At 46.0% G+C, this 25,781-nt stretch overlaps 10 protein-coding genes across 13 annotated transcripts, besides 1 other annotated feature; 4 read left to right on the plus strand and 6 right to left on the minus strand.

Moving 5' to 3' along the window:
- Nucleotides 1-466: 466 nt before the first annotated feature.
- hoe2 (hoepel2) lies at nt 467-3,870 on the minus strand. The gene is made up of 7 exons (NM_135034.3): nt 3,533-3,870; nt 2,929-3,330; nt 2,683-2,855; nt 2,260-2,605; nt 1,816-2,204; nt 1,432-1,758; nt 467-1,379 (listed from the first exon to the last, which is right to left on the minus strand). The coding sequence occupies exons 1-7, from the start codon at nt 3,759-3,761 to the stop codon at nt 705-707; spliced, it is 2,541 nt and encodes an 846-aa protein (NP_608878.1). The 5' UTR covers nt 3,762-3,870; the 3' UTR covers nt 467-704.
- Nucleotides 3,871-4,828: 958 nt separating this feature from the next.
- Nucleotides 4,829-8,843, plus strand: Sgs1 (Salivary gland secretion 1). Its single transcript, NM_078751.4, has 2 exons — nt 4,829-4,888; nt 4,954-8,843. The coding sequence occupies exons 1-2, from the start codon at nt 4,861-4,863 to the stop codon at nt 8,784-8,786; spliced, it is 3,861 nt and encodes a 1,286-aa protein (NP_523475.3). The 5' UTR covers nt 4,829-4,860; the 3' UTR covers nt 8,787-8,843.
- A 1,318-nt stretch (nt 8,844-10,161) lies between these two features.
- Nucleotides 10,162-11,725, plus strand: synr (sayonara). The gene is made up of 5 exons (NM_135035.3): nt 10,162-10,364; nt 10,431-10,700; nt 10,768-11,168; nt 11,223-11,408; nt 11,468-11,725. The coding sequence occupies exons 1-5, from the start codon at nt 10,272-10,274 to the stop codon at nt 11,652-11,654; spliced, it is 1,137 nt and encodes a 378-aa protein (NP_608879.1). The 5' UTR covers nt 10,162-10,271; the 3' UTR covers nt 11,655-11,725.
- Nucleotides 11,676-12,781, minus strand: mRpL24 (mitochondrial ribosomal protein L24). Its single transcript, NM_078752.3, has 4 exons — nt 12,612-12,781; nt 12,347-12,500; nt 11,895-12,284; nt 11,676-11,836 (listed from the first exon to the last, which is right to left on the minus strand). Exons 1-4 carry the CDS (start codon nt 12,693-12,695, stop codon nt 11,721-11,723), a joined length of 744 nt encoding a protein of 247 aa, NP_523476.1. The 5' UTR covers nt 12,696-12,781; the 3' UTR covers nt 11,676-11,720.
- Nucleotides 12,782-12,998: 217 nt separating this feature from the next.
- betaggt-I (beta subunit of type I geranylgeranyl transferase) lies at nt 12,999-15,744 on the plus strand. Of its 2 annotated transcripts, NM_001273132.1 has the most exons (5): nt 12,999-13,101; nt 13,322-13,433; nt 13,491-13,641; nt 14,327-15,154; nt 15,246-15,744. In NM_001273132.1, exons 2-5 carry the CDS (start codon nt 13,324-13,326, stop codon nt 15,285-15,287), a joined length of 1,131 nt encoding a protein of 376 aa, NP_001260061.1. In that variant the 5' UTR covers nt 12,999-13,101; nt 13,322-13,323; the 3' UTR covers nt 15,288-15,744. The 2 variants fall into 2 exon arrangements, with proteins under 2 accessions (NP_001260061.1, NP_525100.2); NM_080361.3 differs by having other exon boundaries at nt 14,327-15,744.
- jet (jetlag) lies at nt 15,626-17,204 on the minus strand. Of its 2 annotated transcripts, none has more exons than NM_001042867.2 (2): nt 16,318-17,204; nt 15,626-15,979 (listed from the first exon to the last, which is right to left on the minus strand). In NM_001042867.2, the coding sequence occupies exons 1-2, from the start codon at nt 17,091-17,093 to the stop codon at nt 15,814-15,816; spliced, it is 942 nt and encodes a 313-aa protein (NP_001036332.1). In that variant the 5' UTR covers nt 17,094-17,204; the 3' UTR covers nt 15,626-15,813. The 2 variants fall into 2 exon arrangements, with proteins under 2 accessions (NP_001036332.1, NP_608880.2); NM_135036.3 differs by having other exon boundaries at nt 15,626-16,191.
- Nucleotides 17,205-17,360: 156 nt separating this feature from the next.
- Nucleotides 17,361-18,187, minus strand: Jon25Biii (Jonah 25Biii). The gene has a single exon (NM_135037.2). It carries the CDS (start codon nt 18,166-18,168, stop codon nt 17,392-17,394), a length of 777 nt encoding a protein of 258 aa, NP_608881.1. The 5' UTR covers nt 18,169-18,187; the 3' UTR covers nt 17,361-17,391.
- Nucleotides 18,188-19,662: 1,475 nt separating this feature from the next.
- Nucleotides 19,663-20,556, minus strand: Jon25Bii (Jonah 25Bii). 2 transcript variants are annotated; one of them, NM_001298679.1, is made up of 1 exon: nt 19,663-20,556. In NM_001298679.1, exon 1 carries the CDS (start codon nt 20,532-20,534, stop codon nt 19,704-19,706), a length of 831 nt encoding a protein of 276 aa, NP_001285608.1. In that variant the 5' UTR covers nt 20,535-20,556; the 3' UTR covers nt 19,663-19,703. The 2 variants fall into 2 exon arrangements, with proteins under 2 accessions (NP_001285608.1, NP_608882.1); NM_135038.2 differs by having other exon boundaries at nt 19,673-20,556.
- Nucleotides 20,557-20,985: 429 nt separating this feature from the next.
- Nucleotides 20,986-21,171: a mobile genetic element.
- A 527-nt stretch (nt 21,172-21,698) lies between these two features.
- On the minus strand, nt 21,699-22,564 carry Jon25Bi (Jonah 25Bi). The gene has a single exon (NM_001038784.2). The coding sequence runs from the start codon at nt 22,541-22,543 to the stop codon at nt 21,743-21,745; it is 801 nt and encodes a 266-aa protein (NP_001033873.1). The 5' UTR covers nt 22,544-22,564; the 3' UTR covers nt 21,699-21,742.
- A 364-nt stretch (nt 22,565-22,928) lies between these two features.
- Marcal1 lies at nt 22,929-25,712 on the plus strand. The gene is made up of 7 exons (NM_135039.2): nt 22,929-23,769; nt 23,828-24,318; nt 24,378-24,528; nt 24,598-24,762; nt 24,828-25,110; nt 25,172-25,366; nt 25,428-25,712. Exons 1-7 carry the CDS (start codon nt 23,003-23,005, stop codon nt 25,641-25,643), a joined length of 2,268 nt encoding a protein of 755 aa, NP_608883.1. The 5' UTR covers nt 22,929-23,002; the 3' UTR covers nt 25,644-25,712.
- The last annotated feature ends 69 nt before the right edge of the window (nt 25,713-25,781 follow it).

The raw sequence follows: 25,781 nt of genomic DNA on the forward strand, positions 1-25,781 counted from the left end.
TGTATATGTACATGCAAGCACTTTCATATGCGGATATTCTGGTCAACATTGAACTTGGCAATGGTCAGTCTCAGGAATTATTTACGTTTGTTTATGTTTTCCAAACCAAGGTGCATATGGGATAAACTAGAAAACACGAGAATTATGATATTTATAATTTAACTTATTATATGTTTATATTGTGCTTTGAAATCTCTAAAATACAGACATCGCTTCGAATTTTAAATGTATCTAAATACTTGTAGAACTGCCTCTTATTGAAATTTGAAAATCAAATCTATAATTTTCCTTCGTTTTGTATTTATGGCCTGTTGAATTTTCACGATTTCCCCACTTCGACCTTAGACAATAAAGTCTAAATTTATAACATTTCACACGACATTAAAAACACCGCCTTGATGGACTACCAAAAGTGATTTCCATCAGTCCAGCCAAATTCCACGAAGGCGAACGAAAAACCATGTGTACTTTTATATTTATGGTATATTTTTATACATTTGCCAATCACAAATGAACGCTTAAATATAAATATTCTTATTTTATATGCCAAAAACACATGAAACACATCAAGAGGCGAATGTAAAAGGACAAAGACTACAGTAAAACTCACACAAAAAAACACACGATTAGATTCGAAGTGAAAAACATTTTCCATCATTAGATACAATAATATGTTATTCAGTATGTGTATTAAATAGGGAGTCTCAATGCCATTCAAAGACCACATGCGCCACCAGTAGATAGACAGTCATCAGGGTGATCTGTCCCAGCATCATGGGAAAAACTGTTCTCAGATATCGGGTGAAGGACAACTTATAGCCATGTTGCTCGGCAATTCCGGCTGCAATGACATTGGCTGATGCGCCATAGAGCGTTCCATTTCCGCCCATCGAAGCGCCCAGGGTCAGAGCCCAAACCAGTGGCTGGAGGGGCAGTCCCAGCGATGGCTTGGCCACCAGAGAGGTCACCAGCTTCACCATTATGGCTGCCACCGGAATACTATCCAATATGGATGATGCCAGCGCCGACATCCATAATATCATAAAGATGGCCATGGCCAGACGATGACTCTTTCCCACCGAAAGGATAACGTGCTCGGTGAGCTCACTGATGCAGGCGAAGATTCCCAATCTCTCCACGCATTCCATCATCACGAACATGGCGGCGAAGAAGAGCAGCGTGGTCCACTCGATGCGGTGCATCAAGTGCTCCATGTCATCGCGATTGAGGATGATCAGCAGCAGGATCACACCCAGCAGGGCCACCCAACCCAGGGGTAATGTCCTCCAGTGCGGCACGGATTGGATGAAGAAGCAAACAATGACGAAGAGTAGGGCTCCAGCGGATTGCAAAAGCAGCGTCTTGTTTTTGATGGGGTACTGGAAATGGATTGCTCAGCTATAAAGATCCCAGTTCAGTAAATCCACTTACTTTCTGCTTGAGCTCGTCCAGCGTATTCGTATAGACCTCCGTGGAGCCCACACCTTTTTGCAATCTTCTAAGGGTCCTTTTCAGTTGCTTAATCTTAGCCTGGAGCGTTCCCCTCACCAGCTGGGCATCCTTGGAACAGGAGGCCACTGCATTCAAGGCTCTCTGCCACACCTTCATCTCCCTACGCAGCTCACTCATCTCCTTGGGCTCATTGAGACGCAGTGCATCGATATTGTGATAGAAGAGGCGCAGGTACACACAACTTTGAATAACTGCTAGAATGACACCTGGAAATGTGTGGGCCACAAATGTGGGAAAAGTTACATCCTGAAAAGGTAGGGGAAATCTATATAACAGCTTGCATAACCTATATGTTATACCCACATTATCCACAATAAAGTGATTGGTGCTGACTATAATACTGATGGGATCTCCGATGGGCGTCAGGGCTCCTCCGATATTGGCATGCACTATAATGCCCATCACCACGGGCAGGGGATCCAACTGCATTACCTCGCACAATCGGATTGCCACTGGGGTCAGGAGCAGCACGGTTGTCATGTTGTCCAGCACACTGGACACCAGGCAGGTGACCAAACAGAGACTATATATCATGGGCCAGATCTTGCCACCCGATATCTCGAAACAAAATACGGCCAGGTAGTCGAATACGCCAGTTTCAGTCAGTATCAAAATGAGCAGCATCATGCAGAAGAGTAGAGTCAGTAGCTCCATGTCCATCCACTGGATAATCTCATCCATATTGGGACGATCTGGGGAATTTCAAATAATTAAGAAATGAAGAAATACCCGGGTTCTGTAACCAACCATTAAAACAGGCTAGAGTCGTCACCGAAAGAATGGAACATATCATGGCCACAAAGGTTCTTTCGAAGAGTTCCCAAACAAGCAGTGCATAGAAGATTAGCAGGATTACACCAGCCAGGATGCTCCCTGTCCTGGCATTCACTATCAAGGGATTATAGTTCAGAACAATGGCCAAATCCACCTCCACATCGCTATAGATATGCAAGCGAAATTCGCTGTTCTTTCCAGCCAACATTTCATCTAACTCCTGAGTCATCTGGTAGGTGCGATTGGTGGTCACAGCCGGAGCACGCAGCATCAGTTCCTCCTCGGAGAGCAGTGGTAAACGCCACGCTGGAAGTATATCCTGAAAAATCCAAAAAAAAAAAAGCTTACATCTTGCCAACTTTATATTCGATTGTGCAGTAGTTATGTAATACTCACCTGGAACACCTGGCTGTGATTCTCGCCAATGTAAGTGGACACCTGTGGCTGCACAGTCAGAAATCCAAAGCTCAAAGTCTCATTTTCGGGGGCATCCAGCGTGGAGAGCTCTCTAAAAGCGCCATGAATCTTCAAGCGGAAGTCACCAGTGGGTTTTTGGAGCAGCTTGAAAACTAATTAGAAAAACAATGTTCCAATGTAAATTAAAAAAATAAAAATAAATCAACTAAATAGATGGAAACTCACACTTTCCCTCCTCGCCCATTGGCACATCAATGGTCTTCTCCAGCAGATGCTTTTCGCCCACCGAAATCAGCACCACTGCCGACAGGATCCAAAATACAAGTAGTCCACCCCGTTTCCACAATTTGTCCCGCTGTCGCTGCTCCTTGGAACGCTTGGATTTGTGATGAATCCGGCGGGCCTGTGATTTGGCATTACCCGGACCACCATTGGCCGCTTCGTGATCGGAGTGGGTGGTGACCTCATCGTCGGTGGCATTCTCATCACCAGGCCTGTTCTTGATGTCCAGAAAGTCGGAGCCGGCAAAGCTTGAGCCGGGCTCATCCTGAATGCGACTGACGTTCTTCATATCCACCTCCTCGTATCCATCCTCATCCTCGTCGTCAGTGGCGCCGCCGGAGGAACCTAAAAGTGAGTGGCAGTCACGTAATTAACCAGCTATCTATGTCGTGGATTGAGCAAGGGAATGGATTGACATTTGTATGACAGTTTATTGATTTAAAGGCTATGGCTTAGCTATATGGCTTAGTACTGAGCAAAGAGGAAAAATAATATTAATATTTTTTCTATAGGCATCCATAAATTTCAAATGACACCCTTCACTCACCATGGATTCTCTCGTTCTCCATCTGAAAACTGGCCATGCTGGGATCGTGGCGAATCTCTGCTGGCAGTGCGCGCCATACCTGTAATGATTGCTCCGTGACCTGGACGGCGGCCACCTGATTGTGGTGGCATGCACCTCGCGGACTTCGCTGCTGCAGCTCGATGCCCGATGACTTCTCCCGGCCGGGACTTGCCGGCCGTAGGTTACGAATGGTGTCCCGCAGACCCATGTTGCTGGTAATCGGCGGGAAGTGCGAGGAAATCGGTTGACGGAGCGTGGGAGCTTTTCCACAGATTTCACAGATGGTCGTCAGCGAGGTGTGGTCGCGGACATCTTTGCCGCACGCGAGGCACAATGCGACTGAATATAAATCCGAATCGGACGCGACGCAGTTGCGGGGTTTCGGTTTCCATTCAGCCGCCGGCGCTGCTTTCAATATTGAAAGTGAAAACCATCGCCATCGTACCACCCACCGACCTTCGGTCCCACGGAGCTTTATATTCGCCGATTTCCAGGATGGCGCAGGCGCCGAAATATTCTTGTGGATTCCCATGTTTTGCTCGCCTCATTCGGGGGTGGCACAATTCCTATCAACAAGTTTGCATTATGCACCCACACAATGGCTTATTGAGACGCATTTACTTGACCCATTAATTTTTGCCATCCCCGATCTTAGTTGGACTCAATTGCTCATACGACATGTGGTCCGTTTTTCCTATTGAATCTTCGGGAAAAAACGGATTAGCCACTGTATTGGTTCGCTCATTATAACAGAATTTATGCATATTATTTAGGCTGCCAAAATAGGTTTCTCACATTTAATTACGGCACAGTAAAAGCTAAAAAAGATGTTTGATTAAGAAAATATTCACTATATTGATTACCTTTTATTTTAGCAGTTGCTTAAATTTATTTGTATATATGGCAGTACAAAACAAAATTACATTTAACGATATATATAATCTATAATTTCTTAACCCAACCTGATTTTAGAAGTGCATTTTTGTGCATTTTTGAATGGAAAGTTTTCTGACATATCTTCGAATTTTCATCCTGCGAAGGCTATTAACTGTGGGTTAATCAAACATTATTGTGTACACAAGAAACGTGCTTTAAAACGGCTGTTCTAGTAAGCTTGCTTAAACATAAAAGTTACCTTGTTTATACAACTTTTGCCCTATTTATAATATGCTAAGTTCGCAAATGAAATATTTGCACACATGCAAGGGTTTGAGCAAACTGGATTTCGTCAGAATTCGAACCTATAAAAGCCATACGCATTGCTTATTTTAGAATACTATAATAGCTCCACTGCAAGGAGTAATAAAATGAAAGTCGCCCTTATCTTTTTAACTGGTAAGTAGTATCCGAATTTTTGGCACGATGAATTCGTTTTACAAGTTTAAGTTTTTTTTATGCAGTGAGCATTTTGCTCATACAGGTTAAAAATGTGAAAGCTAATTACGACTGGGATAGTATGCAAGATGGTCCCAGTGAGGAGATAATACCCGGATGTGGAGGGGACACTATCTACTACCCAGATCCAGTGCAACCCTGTGACACTGACAGCAATCCGACTACTACAAAACCGAGACAAAAAACTAAAAGGCCCAAATCTACGCGTAGAACAACCAAACGAACGAAACGTCCTCGCAGAAAAACAACCAAATGGACCACTAAAAGGGCCACCAAGAGGACCACCAAAAGGACCACCAGAAGGCGTCCGACCACACCGAAAACCCCGGATACAACAGATTCCCCTATAACGACCACGGGTGCGGAGTGCACATGCTCTGATCGAACTACTGCAAGTAGCACCGATTCGACCACCGACAGAACGACTGTGACAAACACAGACTGGACCACTCCATTGTGTACCGATACTCCACCATGCACCTGTTCTGAAGAATCTTCTACTGCAATACCCAGTTCTCCTTGCATAGATACTTCCACCGTCATTCCCACAAGTCCGTGTACTCAAGAAACCACTACTCCAACACCAACGTGTTCAACCCAAGGAACCCAAACAACCCCCTGCACATGTGCCCAAACGACAACTACTCCTAGATCCACAACAACAACTTCCACAAGTCGCCCAACGACAACTACTCCCAGATCCACAACAACAACTACCACAAGTCGCCCAACGACAACTACTCCTAGATCCACAACAACAACTACCACACGTCGCCCAACGACAACTACTCCTAGATGCACAACAACAACTTCCACTTGTGCCCCAACGACAACTACTCCTAGATCCACAACAACAACTACCACAAGTCGCCCAACGACAACTACTCCTAGATGCACAACAACAACTTCCACTTGTTCCCCAACGAGAACTACTCCTAGATCCACAACAACAACTTCCACAAGTCGCCCAACGACAACTACTCCTAGATGCACAACAACACCTTCCACAAGTCGCCCAACAACAACTACTCCTAGATCTACAACAAAAACTTCCACTTGTGCCCCAACGACAACTACTCCTAGACCCACAACAACACCTTCCACAAGTCGCCCAACGACAACTACTCCTAGATCCACAACAACAACTTCCACAAGTCGCCCAACGACAACTACTCCTAGATCCACAACAACAACTACCACACGTCGCCCAACGACAACTACTCCTAGATCCACAACAACAACTTCCACAAGTCGCCCAACGACAACTACTCCTAGATCCACAACAACAACTACCACAAGTCGCCCAACGACAACTACTCCTAGATCCACAACAACAACGTGCACTTGTTCCCCAACGACAACTACTCCTAGATCCACAACAACAACTTCCACAAGTCGCCCAACGACAACTACTCCTAGATCCACAACAACAACTTCCACAAGTGGCCCAACGACAACTACTCCTAGATCCACAACAACAACTACCACAAGTGGCCCAACGACAACTACTCCTAGATCCACAACAACAACTTGCACTTGTTCCCCAACGACAACTACTCCTAGATCCACAACAACACCTTCCACAAGTCGCCCAACGACAACTACTCCTAGATCCACAACAACAACTTGCACTTGTTCCCCAACGACAACTACTCCTAGATCCACAACAACAACTTCCACAAGTCGCCCAACGACAACTACTCCTAGATCCACAACAACAACTACCACAAGTCGCCCAACGACAACTACTCCTAGATCCACAACAACAACTTCCACAAGTGGCCCAACGACAACTACTCCTAGATCCACAACAACAACTTCCACAAGTGGCCCAACGACAACTACTCCTAGATCCACAACAACAACTTCCACAAGTGGCCCAACGACAACTACTCCTAGATCCACAACAACAACTTCCACAAGTGGCCCAACGACAACTACTCCTAGATCCACAACAACAACTTCCACAAGTGGCCCAACGACAACTACTCCTAGATCCACAACAACAACTTCCACAAGTGGCCCAACGACAACTACTCCTAGATCCACAACAACAACTTCCACAAGTGGCCCAACGACAACTACTCCTAGATCCACAACAACAACTTCCACAAGTGGCCCAACGACAACTACTCCTAGATCCACAACAACAACTTCCACAAGTGGCCCAACGACAACTACTCCTAGATCCACAACAACAACTTCCACAAGTGGCCCAACGACAACTACTCCTAGATCCACAACAACAACTTCCACAAGTGGCCCAACGACAACTACTCCTAGATCCACAACAACAACTTCCACAAGTGGCCCAACGACAACTACTCCTAGATCCACAACAACAACTTCCACAAGTGGCCCAACGACAACTACTCCTAGATCCACAACAACAACTTCCACAAGTGGCCCAACGACAACTACTCCTAGATCCACAACAACAACTTCCACAAGTGGCCCAACGACAACTACTCCTAGATCCACAACAACAACTTCCACAAGTGGCCCAACGACAACTACTCCTAGATCCACAACAACAACTTCCACAAGTGGCCCAACGACAACTACTCCTAGATCCACAACAACAACTTCCACAAGTGGCCCAACGACAACTACTCCTAGATCCACAACAACAACTTCCACAAGTGGCCCAACGACAACTACTCCTAGATCCACAACAACAACTTCCACAAGTGGCCCAACGACAACTACTCCTAGATCCACAACAACAACTTCCACAAGTTGCCCAACGACAACTACTCCTAGATCCACAACAACAACTTGCACAAGTGGCCCAACGACAACTACTCCTAGATCCACAACAACAACTTGCACAAGTTGCCCAACGACAACTACTCCTAGATCCACAACAACAACTTGCACAAGTTGCCCAACGACAACTACTCCTAGATCCACAACAACAACTTGCACAAGTGGCCCAACGACAACTACTCCTAGATCCACAACAAAAACCTCCACTTGTGCCCCAACGACAACTACTCCTAGATCCACAACAACAACTTCCACAAGTCGCCCAACGACAACTACTCCTAGATCCACAACAACAACTACCACAAGTCGCCCAACGACGACTACTCCTAGATCCACAACAACACCTTCCACAAGTCGCCCAACCACAACTACTCCTAGATCCACAACAACTACTTCCACAAGTCGCCCAACGACAACTACTCCTAGATCCACAACAAAAACTTCCACTTGTGCCCCAACGACAACTACTCCTAGATCCACAACAACAACTACCACAAGTCGCCCAACGACAACTACTCCTAGATCCACAACAACAACTACCACAAGTCGCCCAACGACAACTACTCCTAGATCCACAACAACACCTTGCACAAGTCGCCCAACCACAACTACTCCTAGATCCACAACAACAACTACCACAAGTCGCCCAACGACAACTACTCCTAGATCCACAACAACACCTTGTCCAACTACAACACCATCTGCAAGTCCTACAAGAACAACAACAACCCGTCGTCCTTGCCCTTGCCATCCCCAGCCTCCTTACCAGATTCCTCCTTGGTCATGGTGGTATCCGAACCCGACCTACCCCAATCCCGTGTGGCCCTGGCAACCTAACCCAGTCGTTCCTCAATGGCCACAGATGCCCGGATATCCAAATCAGTGGCCACAATTACCAGGTTATCCCCAGCAATTACCACCGCCGTTGCCATCACCTCAGTGGCCGTGGTCTTGGCCAAAACCACCAGTAGTTCAACCTGGCGACTGTGAAAACATATGCGAAAACCTACTGAAGGGAGTAAAATATCAAGAAGATCTCATCAGAAGGTGCTTGTGCACACGAACATAATCCTTTAAAAAAGAATCACGTAATTGTTTTATTAAAATGTTGTCTATTTAAAAAAATAACTTAAAACAAAGTTTTGATGGTTAAAAATATCGAACGGGTATGGTATGGATGTAGGTTTGATGATATTGAATGGCAAGTCTATCCTTCAGAAGTGGGAGGAAGGATTATGGATGTCACAATGGCGCATGCGCCTATATGGTTTTTGGATTCCCATGTTTTGCTTAACACTTTCGTCCCTGAGAAGCTCAGAAAGCTTGGGCGCCATTCATCAACAAGTTTGCATTCGGACTTCAGCACTCTAATCGACACTTGACTACATTATTACTTATTTAAACGCAATCATTTGACCCATTATTTTCCGACGCCTTTGCGTTTGGTTGCACTGCATTGCTCATGCGACATATGGTCGCACTATATGTTTGGAGCACACATTCGGACAAGTTTAATGACCAATTGCCAAGGGATTGGAGAACTCACTGCTCTTCGAATTAGGTTAGCACATTAGCTGGTTAAGGACAAACGTGGATTGAAGTTAGGATGGGGAGAGAAACAGGAAAACTTAACGAGTTCTAGCATATGATAATGTGTACAGCCATAAACTTATAGCTAACATCGTAATCCGTGCACAAGCTATTAAAAACTTCAAGAAGATATGTCCCTAAATTTTTCCAATAGTAATAAATATATAACCAAATTTACTCTCTCTGTAGGGCATACTACAATCCTAATAAGCTATAAACACTCCAGAGCAGAGCCTCTAATTTGCTGGTAATTTATCAAAATCTAGATTATAATCCTGCTGATGGATTATGTTTCGGGTCGATTAGTACCCCAGTTATAGGACTACTAGAGTTCGTCCTTCGTTCAGCTGAGCTTGCACATTTCCTACACAATAAGCAGATGTTAATGGCTCCCTTCTTTGTTGTTTTTGTTAACTTGTTAATACAAATACACCGTGTGCCAATTCACAAATCCAACAAGGTATAGTGGACATGCCAACAAAAAAGCTAGCAAAGCAAATAACACATTGTTGACAAACAGCGGGCTATTGGGGTGAACCTTCAAAAATCTATTGAACAAAAGTATTACTCGTCATATGTATTGTAGCATTTTAATTAAGGAAACATGTATTTTAATCAATATAACTTAAACTTAAAGATAGTAATGGTTGCACATGTCGTATGCGCAATTTTCATGAAGAGTGGTCCGCTCTAAAGGACACATACGTGGTAACAAGGGGGCTACGCTGGCCCCTGTCCCCACCTCCCGAAATGGTTTGTGGGTGGATTTGGTGTGGCCCTGTCCAATGGCTAGCGCGCAAAAATAATTTTTGTTATTGTGTTTTCCCTCATAAGTGGACATGACGGACCCAACGAAAGCTCATTCAGCGCTGGACAGGCGAACTGGAAAGGTCTAAGACGGAAGATGTCATCGCCGGCAGAGCGGGCGAACTTCGTGCAGCACTTCGGACAGACAACCTGAGTGATGGGCTGTGGCTCCTCCATGGATACGCAGACGAATCCTGTCGTCACGGAGGTCAGCTCGGAAATGCAACCTCGCCAGAATGGCGCCTCTGGAGTAATAGCACTTGAACAAGTCGTCTTACCTTTGCCATAATCAATACCTCTTCCATTTCGTCATCAGAATGTGGTCGAGCAATATGTGCGCCTGGACGAGCAGATCAGCAAGCTGGAGGGCACATGTCCTGGTCCTCGAATGGCCACCGCCGAGGCCTGGGTGGAGCACATTCAGAGCAAGCACGAGGCGATGCTGGGACTCGATGGCATGGGAGTGTCTCCTTTGCGCGAGAGGGAATGGGAAACCGAGGAGGCCCTGCCCATTCCAGCTTACACAATGGGGGGGCGGCAGGGCGACCCAATTGTGGCCAACACGCCCACCAAGGACCTGGCCCAGGTAAATGGCCTGCCATTAGTGAATGTGATGAACTTCCCTCAAGTATATTATTACCATTCGACTTTAGCTTGCCTACAACCTGGGCGTAATTGGCGATGCCCGCAAGGCTTCCATGCACGAGGATTTCTTCGCCAACCTGAGCGAGTCCGCCATGTATTTGCTTAGCATTCGTTACTACGGCGAGATGTTGGAACACACTAAGGTGCGTCTAAAGACTCTGGCCGAGAGCTATGCAGAGCTGAACGAGCTGTACGTAAAGCAAGACGGGATTATAGCGTATATAAGCGGGGGAACGTACATGACTCGGCTGGAGGAGAGCATTGATGAGCAGCTTGAGACGGCAAGAGATACAAGGGATAAGCTGGGCAGCGCACTGGAGCAGTGGCGCATCTGTGGATTACTACTTAGAGCAGCCGCGAATTCCTCGACGCAGGCATTAAAACAATGGCGACAGCTTGGACGGATAATGTGGGTAAATTAATTCCCCACTTAGAACTTGTTGACATGTTATTTCTCGTTCAGAGATCCCAAGCAAAAGCTTCAGTGGGCGTTGGACTGTCGAAGTCTGTTACACGCCTCCACGATATCCCTAGAGGCGGCTCAGCTGGCTCTGCCGCACGTGGAACTCAAGTACATGAGTCATCGGCAAGTCCTAGCCGTCAAGCACTGCAACACCTACCTAATCACGGATATAGCAAACAAAGCGCGGTAAGTTAATATATAGATTTCTCTAGAATCTTCTACAAAGGGAAACGAATCCCTTTTAGGTACGAGCACACCAGTCGGGTCTTCACCAGTTACGAATCAAACATGTCCAAAACCTGCACGTGGCTCTACGAAACCTTTAACAGCACGCTGCGCCCAGACTACGACAGGGCGGAGGAAACTGTATGCGGGCTGGCCAAGACGCTCCGGGATCATCGCGAGGAGGTCTTCAACACGGTGCGCAAGTGACATTAAACTTATTGCTCAATTATATGGGTATTTTGTACATTACTTTAATAAACAGTAGGCATAACATTAGTACCAATAGCTCTTGACTGGCGTGCGTTCCTCTTTGATGCCCATTTCCTCCATAATGTCCATCTCGAATGTGGACAACTTGGGCTGAAAGGTGATCTCGCCCACAACAGCGCCTGAAAAGGACAGACTTGTATGACTAGGAACATATTGAAATGCGATAATAGCCCATACCTGGCGTATCCTTCTCCCTTTCGATATAGGCGTTTGGTGTTTTATAATCGTGCGTCTGGTTGTTCGTCTCCGGGATGGGTATGATTCGGCCAGATCGCAAGGACACCCGCACTTTCTCGCCCTCCTCCGTGAAACGCCACTCAAAGTCGGTGCCCTGAAGATCCGATGGGTCAACCAGACGAATGTCCTTGGTGACGTGCAAAGGTGCCTCGGACTTGATAATGATACCGGGAAACTCCTTCTCACCGCCAACCTTGCGATAGTGCCAGTTCAGGCCCTCTACAATTACCCAATTGCGCTCGGGTATAACCTGGGTGACAATTCCCTGCTTTCCTTTGTCTTTACCCACAAGGACTTCGATACGATCGCCGCGGAAAAAGCTCCAGTCCTCTGAAAAGGATATACAACCATGTTTTATTAGGTTTTAGAGGTCAAGGCTTCTTATTCCTTACCAATTGGTTCCACTAGCACCTTGCGACGCACGGTTCCGGGCATATTTTGCTGGCGGAACTGACCCGTCCATGAACGATTTGTGGTGTAGCGGAATCTCTTTCGCTCCACGGTACGCGGTAGGTAATTAATCTCCTTCGGAGTTTGCCAGTACACCTGTGTTGAGATGAAAAAAAATATTTTAATAAATGTGAAACATTTTCCATGCGATGTGTTACGTGAGCCGCTGTTCACAAGTTGTTCAATGAAAAAGACTCTTCCTGTTACCTGTTTTTTGCTGCGCTCGATGTATTCCTTGGGCAGATTGGAAAAGTTCTTCAACTTGCTGGCCAAATATTGCGTTAAACGCATTTTGAAAGGTTAATTCAATTATTAATAATAAGAACTAGTAAATTAAATGCGGCTTGCAATCAGCTGTTGAGAACTGAAGAATAGCCATTCACAGGAAGGCCCAACAATTTTATTTATATTTAATGTTTATGCGACTCTAAAGATTATGAACACTTGATGTAGGCTTGTAAAATATTTAAATTAATTATTTTCGAGGTTTAAGAAAATATCTTAGCTTATATATTGTTAAACATTATGATATAGAAATTTAAGAACTAGCAATTATTTCCCCGTGTAAACGTGGTTCGCTGTGACTGGCAAGAAGAGGTAAGAAGAAGCAGCTGCTATTTGTGGACTACTCTTGGTGTTTTATATCGTTCGCCGTAGCCCTAAATTGCAATGCAAACCGGCTTTATATAAACAAAAGGTAAGTGCTAGACCATATAAATGTGGGCACGTGCGGGCGCAACATCATTGGAAGACGGAATCGCAACCGGAGAGCGTCTATTCCGGCCAGCTCAGTCCAACCGTTTGGGAAGGGCCTTTCAACGCTTAGTCATATCCATATCTCAGCGCACACCGAGACAATCCAGTTCCTACCCACCCATAAGTTCCTCATTTAACAAGCAATATGTCCCACCACATAGATATGGAAGACCGCACTGATACGGAGCCCGTGCTGCTCTCCAAGCACGCCAAGAATCTGCTCCGATTCCTTAATCTCCTGCCAGCTCGCATGGCCTCGCACGATAACACCAGGTAAGTGCATCCTGGCCTCGTATTTAACTTTTGGTTAACCATTTCCTTGTCCATCAGGAGCACCATTGTGTTCTTCGCCGTCTGCGGCCTGGATGTGCTAAACTCATTGCATCTGGTGCCGCCACAACTGAGGCAGGACATCATTGACTGGATCTACGGAGGATTGGTAGTGCCACGCGACAACGAGAAAAACTGCGGCGGTTTCATGGTGAGCATAAATTCGCGTCTGTCAGGTGTACAAACAGTCGTTGACAAGCCAAACAGAACCATCTTCCGCTCCCACATCCACTCCCAATCAAGTTCCTTATCTCCATACGTGGCCAGGTAGCAGACACTGCGGCAGACGTTGTCGCATCCCTTACATATTGGTGTTTATTCAGTCAGTTGATATACGAGCATTCGCATTTCCTTCATTGAGAAGCATCCACGAAGTAAATATTTTGAAAGATTCATTTCCAACAAAAAAAGTATGCAATTCTTTATTAGCATTTATGAAGTTTGTTTTTGTTAAAAATATCTAAGAAGCCACGTCTTGTTTCCCCATCATGCATCACATATTTCATGATTCCAGACCCTTTAGTTTAAATTACAAATCTAAATTTTGTTTTTAAATAATTGGATTCTAATGAAAACCCATTAAATTGTTAATTCCAAGGTCAACGCATCTGCTTTACATAAAAAGCAAAACGGCATTACTTCTGTTACGATCTATACTGTTTAAATATGCATAATTGTAGAGGAGTTCTCCATTTGCGCAGCAGCTCGATTTACCATTACCCACCACACCCCACCCACCGACACCTTGAATTTATCGCGCCACGCTTTATCAGCGACGCCAGCAACATGCAAAACCACTTTAAAATAGATTGATTAATTAATTGGTATCTTTGCAGGGCTGCCGCGCCATGGTGCCCAAAACCGAGGACGCCGAGATCTTGGAGTGCATGCGGAATTACCAGTGGGGCCACTTGGCCATGACGTACACCAGTCTCGCAGTGCTGGTCACCCTGGGCGATGATTTGTCCCGACTGGATCGGAAAAGCATTGTGGACGGAGTGGCTGCTGTTCAGAAGCCTGAGGGCAGTTTTAGCGCCTGCATCGATGGCAGCGAGGATGATATGCGATTTGTTTATTGTGCCGCCACCATATGCTACATGCTGGACTACTGGGGCGATGTCAACAAGGAGACCATGTTTCAGTTCATCACTCGGAGCCTGCGATACGATTACGGTTTCAGCCAAGAGCTGGAGGGGGAGGCCCATGGCGGCACCACATTCTGTGCCTTGGCGGCGTTGCATCTTAGTGGACAACTGCATCGCCTGGATGCCACGACGGTGGAGCGAATGAAGCGTTGGCTCATTTTCCGCCAGATGGATGGATTCCAAGGACGCCCCAATAAGCCAGTGGATACTTGTTATTCCTTCTGGATTGGTGCATCGCTATGTATTCTGGACGGCTTCGAACTAACCGATTATGCCCGGAACCGAGAATTCATTCTGAGCACACAGGATAAGCTCATTGGGGGCTTTGCCAAGTGGCCGCAAGCCACGCCTGATCCGTTTCACACATACCTCGGTCTCTGCGGACTAGCTTTCACGGGTGAACCTGGGCTAAGCCCCGTGAATCCCAGTCTGAACATGTCCATGGCCGCCTACGCTCACCTGCAGCATCTGCATGAGCAGTGGCGGTCCGCAGATGGCCGAGGCGACGAGGATATTAGTGTAAGCTCTGCATTCAAGCAACAACTCCACCTGTCAAAGGGGGTCGAGGCGACATCCACAACAACTACCTCTAACTCGCCATTAATTTCAGCACAATGATGGGAAGCCGCACAAAGCACGAGGGGAAAGTTAAAGCACACTATTGTATTTATATTGGCCACATTTTAGCCACGCTTTTTATGCCCTTGCAGTTAGTATATTTATTTTATCGAAAAGTTTGTAGCGCAGTGGATGAGGCATTTGCGACCATATAAACTATATATCAGTATCACCAGCGGAGTCGATACGGCCATGTCCGTCTGTCAGTTTCTATGCCAAATAGTCTCTTAGTTTAGCAATCTGCATGAACGGGTCGTTGTTTTTAATCGGTATAAATGTTATAATTACTGCAAGGGTATATAAGTTTCGGCTTGCCGATTCTAGCTTACTTTCTGGTTTACATGTATTTTAATGCAAAAAGCTCGAGCTTTTGGAGAGAGAGATGAATAAGTTAGTATGTTTATTGTACAGCCTAAATTAATGTTAACAATGTGTAAGATTAAGCTTAAAAGTAAATTAAAGCGTCCCATGCTGAGGCATGTATTTACAGCAAAAGTATTGGATAGCCTCGAAAGCCTCCTTGGTACATTGGTAATATTGGCCCGGAATCAGAATTAATCTCAAACCTGCAGGAACAGGCGGTGATGTTGCACAGTTGGCATGTAGCCCATGCCGGGCCGATCGATGTGGACCCGTCCACGAAGTGGGGCGAGCACACGCTCGGTGACCAATGGGCAGCGCTGCACCATCAGTGACTGCAGCAGCGGGCAACTGGAGGTGAGGGCACTGCGGAAGAGGGAGAACGAAGTGTGGGCTAGTAAACAAGGAAATCGCTGGGATAGAAGTCGTTCAAGTTGTAAGCGTTGAGCCCCACATCCGGCTGTGGCCTATCGATGTAAAGACGCCGCTGGCGGAGCGGCGCCAGGGAGAGTTCTGTGACCCGCGGACAACGTCGAATGAGCAAGGTCCGTAGCCGCAAACAGTGCACTGTCAAAGCGCTGAAAATACGCAGATGCGGATGCAGATGGAGATTGGTTTCCCCAGAAACACACAGACACAAGGCACGCACAGGTTTACTGACAATATGACAACAGCTTTTAGGGATAACTACGAGTATTACTTACTGCACGCCATAGTCGGAGATAGCCGCACACCCGATCACGTTGATGTGCTCCAGTTCGCGGCAATAGTTCCCGATTTGGATGAGCACCTGATCGGTGACACTGGGCGTATTTGCCAGCGACAGGACGGTGAGCTTGTTAAGTTTCCTGAAGAAGATAATCAAGCAGCGCTCTCCAATTGCGCCGCAATAGGAGATGTCGAACTCCACCAGCTTGCTTTGGTGCAGCGTCAAAGCGTCCACTGCTCCCGTGGTCAGCCACTGGCACTTGGACAGCTTGAGTACGCGCAGCTCCTTGCACTCCACTATGATCGGCTGCAGCGAAAGGGCCGTGATGTTGACGCATTCGTTCAGGTTGACGGCCCACAGGCGTTTCTTGTTGTTGGCCAGCAGTGGCAGCAGCAGCTCATCTGTTAGCCATCGGCAGCAGGCCAGATGAAGCACCTCCAATCGTTGGCAACATCGGGCCAGCACTCGAAAGGCCACGTCGATATTCTTTGTGTTGTTCCCAGAGAGATGAAGTTCCTGCCTTTTTTCCAGCGCAGCCTCCACAAAGCGTTGTGCGGTACGGGAGCAGCAGCGCAGGTTGAAGAGATCCTTGAGCGACAGGTAGACGGCAACCTGCGGGATGAGCACATCGTCCCAGCAGACATCAAACAGCGATCGTGGTGCTGCAATGGAGGCGGTGACCAATGGCCTTGGACTGGCCGTACGCGTTGGTTGTCCTCCGCTGGCCATGGCCATCAGGTGAGCTTCCTCCTCGGGGTGCAGAGTGCACATGCTGCCGCCTCCGGTTACGTGATCTACGCACCAACAAAGCACTCCCAACTCAATCCTTTGGTGCACGGCAAAAACGTAATTAATTGTTTACTTGATAGCAATCAGCTGTTGCTTTGGCATTCACACAAAACTGCTACAAAAATTATTTGTGTAATCTTACGCCGTGGTTTCTACACACGAGTAAAATTTGTTTTACACTGCGTAAAACAAGTGTAGAACACATACATTTTGTTGGTGACCCCGATTTATATACTCTCGAAACGTATTGCTTTTAAAATGATCGATTTATTTAGAAAAATTAGTAAGAGATGCCAGTGTGGTCACGGATCCAGTCCAAGTGGTAGGTGACGCGCTGGAATCCAGCAGGAGCACCCGACTGGCAGCCGTTGGAGGAGACGAAGTTGCTAACTCCCACCAGCTTGGAGCCGTCGTGTGTGACAAGGGGACCGCCAGAGTCACCTCCGCAAATGGACTTGCCGTCGACGGTGCGGGTGCAGATGACGTTGTCGCCAACGCTGCCGTAGGTCCAGCCGCACTCTTCGTTGTGGACGATCTGGAGATCGACGCACTGCAGCCAGTCGGGCAGTGGGCTGCCGTCGTAGGTGCCACCCCATCCGCAAGCGACGGCCCACCATTCGTTGTAGTTGTTGTAACGGTCGTTGTAGCTGGGGAGCTCCACCTTGTTCACCATGTGCCAGAAGTCGACGTGGGGGATGCGGATCAGGGCGATATCAGCGTTGGAATGCTTGATGAAGTTGCCGTTGCCAACGGTGTGGGTGAACTGGGCGTTGGTGCGCCAGGTGGCACCGAAGTAAACGATCACGGAAGCGGCATCTCCGATGCAGTGCTCGGCAGTCAGGACCCAGTCGTGGGCGATGATGGAGCCACCGCACCACCAGCCTCCGCTGAAGCCAAGACCCACAGTGTAGGGAGCCTTACCCTCGGGGGCGGCGTATCCGTTGGTGATACGACCCTCAATCTTGGTGGCCTTGGGCAGGTCCTTTACGAAGACCTTCTCGTCGAAGGCGGAGGCCGAAGCCACGGCCAGAGCCAGGATAGCTAGGAACACCTTCATGCTGATGTTTATACTGGATTCTACTCTCGGATGGCAGCCTTTTATACACATTTTCAGCTAAAACCATATCTGCAACTCGAAAAGGGCTCGTAAATAATCCTCAAGACTCCCATAAACGATGTCATCGATAAGAATGGAGGAACCACTCTACCAAGCCAGTAGTAGAAATCAAAGAAACTCTAGGGGGGACTAGACCCCCCCCACTAGACTATATATATTTATATATATTATATTATTTTATTATTTACCATATATTAAGTATGCAGCAATAAACAGCCAAATTATTATCTATCTAAATGGAATAATATTTTGTGGCTAATCAAATATGTTTGTAGTTTTATTCATAATTATAAAATATATATTTGTCAACCTTTGCGCAGACCATTCTATCTTATCATCATTTTTCAGAACTTAAAATTTACAATGATCTTTGGACAGGAATGATTTTCAATAAAGTTGTTTGTTAACTTTTACATAAAATGTATGTCTGCTTTTTGTCCTGATAAGGATAATCTGTAATAATGGCTGGAGGTTTTCCGCTTGTTTTCAAATCTATTACTAACTGTTGCCAAGTTAGGCTGAAGGATTCTCGACTATTATTAATTTAATAGACAATTAATAAGAACAACAACAAACCAAAACTTGATGCACAAGTGTATGATAACCCTATATACTCACAGGTTTTTGATAACAAGAATTACAAGTGCTTAAAAATAAAATAGTTTACAATTATTGTTCAAGTGTAAACAAATGTTTGAAAGTGATAATAAAATAGGTGTTGGAAAAATGTTAAAAACTTGTGTGTTATTTTCATAAAAATGCTGATTGAACTTCTTTACAGCAAAATTGTCAAAATTACTAAAAAAGTTAGCTGTCATTGAAGATAAGATTAAATCTAGTACAAATCTGTAAATTATTATTTGCTTGCTATTATATATAGCTTTTGCTTAAAGTTTCTAAACTATCCAATCGTTTTAATACTTACAAAAATATATCCAAAATAAAACAGAAACAAAATATACATCTGTATTTAATATTCTAAGAAAAACTGAAATATAAATTATCATTATTTAAATGAAGGAAAATTTTATTTATTATAAACAAGTTAAACAAAATGGAGATTTTAGCCACATGCGTAAACCCTTTAATCTTATCGAAGGTAGGTCTGAAAAATAAACAAATCCCTCCAAATCAATTGATAGAAAACTGAGATAGTAAGAGAAATAAACTAGACTGGCACTAACAACAAATGAAATACGCAATTCTTTATAACTTATAACACTACTTATCTTTCTGATTTAATTTAAATATGAGGCTTAACATTTAATCATAAATAATAATAAATTGGAAACCATATCATTCGTATTCTATGAAAACATTCTATGAAGATATCGAAAATCAATCTAAACCATACAAAATCAAGTATCTTGATCCTTAAGATAATCCATTTTAGTTTCCCCATTCCTTAAATTTAAACTATCGAATTAAAAAACAATTATCTATTAAATGCAGAAGGGTTTATTTCGAGAACGAAATTAGTAGGAGATGCCAGTGTGGTCGCGGATCCAGTCCAGGTAGCTGGTGACGCGGGTGAAGCCATCGGGCAGGCCCGAGGTGCAGCCGCTGGCGGCCACAAAGGAGGTGACACCGACCAGCTTGGAGCGGTCGTGGAGGACCAGTGGGCCGCCAGAGTCGCCGGCGCAGGTGGACTTGCCGCCGGGGGTGGAGGTGCAGATGACGTTGTCGGTGATCACATCGGTTCCATAGACGCTGGAGCACTCGTCGCGGGTGATGATCTGGGAGTCCACGCAGTTCAGGTAGTCGGAGACGCCACAGCTATCGCAAGGCCTGCCCCATCCGGAGGCTAGAGCCCACCAGCCGGCAAAGCTGTCGTGGCGCTCGTTGCCATCGGGCAGCTCCACCTTGTTGATCAGGTGCCAGAAGTCCACGTGCGGGGTGTTGATCAGCGAGATGTCGTTGTTCAGGTTGTTGGTGTTGTAGTCCGAGTGCTGGCGGAAGTGGCCGCTGCCCACGGTGTGGGTGTACTGAGCCTGGAGGCGCCACAGAGCACCGTAGTAGATGGTGACGGAGTGAGCTCCGTGGGTGCAGTGGGCAGCCGTGATCACCCAGGTGTGACCGATGATCGAGCCACCGCACCACCAGCCACCGCTGTCGCTGCTGAAGCCCAGACCCACGATGTAGGGCACCTTGCCCTCGTAGGCGGGATAGCCGTTGGTAATGCGACCCTCGATCGAGCCGGATCCGGATCCCAGGACGGCGTCCTTTAGGGGCACCGGCTTCACCTTCTCAGGCTGGGCGGCGGCGCAGGCAATGGCCACGGCCAGGACAGTTAGGAACAGCTTCATGTTGATTACTTGAGTGCAAGTGGATACTCCGCCGACGGGCAGTGATTTATATACCCCCCAAATCCGACGTATTCATATCGCTAGAGATCTTCACCATTCGCCACTCGAAAGTTCTAAACACTCCGGTCGGACTAATCTTATCAAATTAATTTCGCACGCCTCCAAAATGCGGCACTATCATTACAGGGTACTCCAATGATCTACCCATCCGATTTGGACACTTTCCGGCTCATGACTTGCCACCACTCAATCTGACGATTGCCCACTGCCACTCATTCATTAGAAGATTGTCCGACCCTATCAACATGGACGTGCGGCCACTCGGAGCTGATCTTAAGATAGGTGCCAATAAGCCCCCATTCATGCCCAGAGCCACAACTCAATGGAACACTCGAACAGGAGCGCACAGAGATTAGGGCACACGTCCTGTGGTCATTCAAAAGTAGTATTACAGTATAATTCGCTTAGCTGCATCGATAGTTAGCTGCATCGGCAAGATATCTGCATTATTTTTCCATTTTTTTGTGTGAATAGAAAATAGAAAATAGAAAAAAAAAAATTAAGTTAGCTGCATTTTTAAGTTACCTGCATCGAGGCATTGTGCAAAGTACTCGAGGCAGCTAAGCGAATTATACTGTACTTAACGTTCGTAAGTGCGCTACATTGTTTAGGTTTTAATATTAAACGCACTCCCATTAAAGTTATTAAAATTAAAATTTAAAACAATAAACTAAACATTTACAAGTAAAAAGTGAAATATTTTAAAGACGAAAGTTGTATTATTTTTTAGAAATATATTTCATATATTTAATAAATATATCACTTCGCTTTTGTGATTTGTCAGTATAATAATCCTTTGGAATATATAATCTTTTGGTAAATATATATATTATTTCATTATCTGATTATTGACTAGTATAGACCACAGTTGCTAGTATTCCTACTTATGTCTATCATGGCTACATATATAGTGTTTAATCATGTTTTCCAGATAACAAGTGTTCGATTGCCAAGAAACCATCCCATTTCTTAGCCATTCATGGCTTCTTATCTATAAGACGTTTATTATAGATTCGGATTCTGCATGACTAGACTTTTGAAACTTAAAAATATCCATGTGATTTTTTAAATGTAATAAAACCAGAAACATAAAGGCGTCAAATTAATTGTTATGCATTTCGTTTATTTAAAAATAAAGATAATCAAGCTTAGTAGTAAGCAACGCCGGAGTTGTCGCGGATCCAGTCCAGCTGGTTGGTAACACGGGTGAATCCGGAGGGCAGGCCAGCGGTGCAACCGTTGCCGGAAACCCAGGAGGTGACACCCACCAGGCGGCCACCGTCGTGGAGAACCAGGGGGCCACCGGAGTCACCGGAGCAGGTGGACTTTCCGCCGGAGGTGGACACACAGAGGATGCCATCGGGCTGGGTGCCGTAGGTGCGGGAGCATTCCGAGTTGCTAATGATCTGCAGGTCGACGCACTCCATCCAATCGGGCTGGGATCCGGCGGTGGTCAGTCCCCAACCGCAGGCGACGGCCCAATAGTTGTCGTACATGTTGTAGCGATCGTTGAAGCTGGGCAGCTCCACCTTGTTAACCATGTGCCAGAAGTCCACGTGGGGGGTGCGGATCAAGGCGATGTCGTTGCCGTTCTGGTTGGGCCAGTTGTGGTTCTGGATGAAGTCGCCGCTGCCGACGGTGTGGGTGAACTGGGCGTTGGTGCGCCAGGTGGCTCCGTAGTAGATGGTCACCTGGGAGGCGCCGTTGGTGCAGTGAGCAGCAGTCAGGACCCAATCGTGGGCGATGATAGAACCACCGCACCACCAGCCGCCGTTGCCGCTGAAGCCCAGACCCACGGTGTAGGGAGCCTTGCCCTCGTAGGCTGGATATCCGTTCACAATGCGGCCATTGATCTTGGTGTCCTTGGGCAGGTCCTTGGGATGAACCTGCTGGACAGTCTCGGCGGAGACAGCGGCCAAAGCCAGAGCCAGTACAACGAACACTTTCATGGTGATTGGATCAATCGTGGTCTGCGCCAGACTTCCATCCGTTTTTATTGCGCCCCTTATCGCTGTCTGGAGTAGCCCCCACTCGGCGTTATCCTATCTCTAAGAAATTCGCCCTCTGATACCAATGGAAATTAATTGATAGCACGTCTAAGAACATCTTGATAGGCAAAAAAAATAATAACTCGCTTTTAGGAAAAATTCTAAGCTGATTATCTTCGCTTACAACCGACGTAGGCAATATAAGAAAACAGAAATGATTTTAATTTAATTTAAGGACTAAATAATTTATACATAATATATACATAATAATGTATACATAGAGTATGTAAAATGTAAAAATAATTTAAAATAGGCGCCCAATGTAAGATGTAAGGATTGAAAAATGGCTCACCTGGTCACACAGAGCCATGCATTTATTGTTTATATATTCCGCCAAATTTTATCAATTGATGTCGCAGCATGTCCACTTGCAGTTCATCCGAGATAGCGGAGAAGAAGCGCATTGCGCTGGCCAAATTGCAGGCCAAGAAATCCCAGCTGCTGGCCAGCGCACCCGCAACCAATGGAAAATCAACAACGTCTGCAACAGGTGCGACGCAACATGCGAATAATGGAAAATCAAATCCCAATCAACCGCAGGCCAAATCCCCATTGAATTTCTACCGATCACCGACGGGGGAGCAGAAGAAGATCAACAGGAGCGGTCCCACGCCCGGTGACAACAAGAGCTCATCCTTTCTGAACGCTCTGAAAGCAATCAAACAGACATCCAACCGGGAATTGTCCCGCGGAGCAGCACATCCTTACCAGCGGCCAAATGGAGGGAACGAAAGAAACAAGCCCACTCTTTCACTGAGTTCGGATAAGGAGAAACCGGTGGCTGTGCTACTCGGAAACTCCATCACGTGTAATCTCTACTTGATCAGCACACATCGGTTTGCTGCCCAAACCTCAGGATATCACGAACAGCTCGTGACCGTGTTCAAGAACATGCCCACCAAGTGCTACGATGGCCAAACCCGTATCTGGAGTTTCGATCTGTCGGACTACCAATCCCTGAAAACTCATGCAGCGGATCTAAAGCCATATGTTCACATGAATGGCATTCCGAAGAAGGTGCTGGATCTCTGCGGCCAGCCGCCAGTAGTTCCGGAAAGAAGTGTTTTAGCTTCCATAGAACCGAAGCTGGCGGACCAGCTAATGCCCTTCCAACAGGATGGGGTATGGTAAGCATTGCTTGTATGCTATGTACTTCCAAAAGCGCTAAATTTATCATATGTTTAGCTTTGCCATAGCCCAAAAGGGACGCATTATGATCTGTGATGAAATGGGCCTGGGCAAAACCTATCAGGCCTTGGCCGTAGCCGACTATTTCAAGGATGATTGGCCCTTGCTTGTCTGCACCACCGCTTCTACGAGAGACAGTTGGGCGAAACACATAATGGATCTACTGCCGAAGGTGCCCATCCACTATGTCCAGGTGCTGAACAACAATCAGCTATATGTGGGTGAGGCCAAGGTGCTAATCACCAGCTACAATATGATGGAGCGACACGAAGATAAGCTGATGCAGCGGAAGTTTGGTTTCATCATCTTCGACGAGTCGCACACGCTGAAGAACAGCAAGGCCAAGTGCACGACAACGGCCAAAAGACTCACGGATCAGGCGAAGCGGGTGGTTTTGCTATCCGGCACACCGGCTCTCTCCCGGCCATTGGAACTTTTTACGCAACTGCAAATGATTGATGGCAAATTCATGAATTTCATGGAGTTCAGTATGTCAAGAATGTCTGTTTACCTTAGAACGCGCTTATATCGATTAACACATTCACAGCTACTCGTTATTGTGATGGAAAGCAGTCAACTTTTGGTTGGGATGCCAATGGTCAATCGAATTTGGAGGAACTGAAGGTCATACTTCACCTTAAATATATGCTGAGGCGAACGAAAGTGGAGGTGCTGCCTCAACTCGCTGAGAAGAACCGGTGGGTTGTTCACATTGTTGTATATCTATAATATATTTTCTAACATTTCGAACATTCTTCCATCCGCAGTGAGACTGTCGTCCTGGATCCCGCCCTAGTGTGGACCAATGCGGAGACCAAGGAAACCTTGGATGCGTTTAACAAAGAGCTTAAAACCGCTAAAGGCAGGGCAACGGAAGAGATCTTACTCCGTTTCTATGCACGCACTGCCGAAGTGAAAACTCGAGCGGTCTGGTAATAAAAAAAATCATTAAAACCATATAAACCATCTGAAGTTAATGTATTATCCTGCATTATAGCGCCTACCTAAAAACCTTAGTTAAGGAGCAGAAAAAGTTCATTATCTTTGCCCACCATCGTGTCATGATGGACGCCATTAGCGACTTCCTCAGTGGATTGAAAGTACACTACATACGTATTGATGGACAAACGCGTAGCGATCACAGGTCGGATTCTGTGGACACGTTCCAAAAGAAGAGCAGTTGTAAGGTGGCCCTGCTCTCCCTAAAAGCCTGCAATTCAGGAATAACGCTAACTGCAGCTGAGATCATAGTGTTCGCTGAACTGGACTGGAATCCTAGCGTAAGCTTCGCTTATATGTTAACTTGGAGAACGCTTAAATTTAGTTTTATTTTATGTGCAGACTCTTGCCCAGGCGGAGAGCCGTGCCCATCGCATTGGTCAGACAAAACCGGTGATTTGTCGCTATCTGATTGCTCACAATACGGCAGACGATATAATCTGGAACATGCTGAAAAATAAGCAAGAGGTGCTTAGTAAAGTGGGCATCTTTGCCGAAAATCTTCAGAAAGCAACACACACAGCAGCACCCACTTCAGTAAGATACATTTTGAATACTTTGAAAAATGTATTTTTCGCTAACTCAACTTTTTTTTTAGTCCCACAAGATCGAGGAGTACTTCTCGCCCTCCACGTCCACCTCCCTTGAACCGGAAAGGAATAGCATAAAACAATATTTTTCAACTATTCCAGCTAAAGAGCCGCCTGAGCAAAATAATAATACAGAAATGACCAAAGTAAACAAGGCTGAGTCGGATATCGCGGCGTTCTTTAACGATGATGATGATGAGGCTTTTTTGGAATTAGATATTTAGATTGTGTAATGGAATTTAATCCTAGAATGTTTATTGAGTTAATCGTAATAAATTGTATTTGAGAATGTTATAGCATTGAATGAAACTTGTTGAACGCACTTCTGCGCATGCTCCACGTTTGCAGAACTCTTTTCAGAT

This window comes from Drosophila melanogaster, chromosome 2L (assembly GCF_000001215.4).
Source record: "Drosophila melanogaster chromosome 2L".
NCBI lineage: Eukaryota > Metazoa > Arthropoda > Insecta > Diptera > Drosophilidae > Drosophila > Drosophila melanogaster.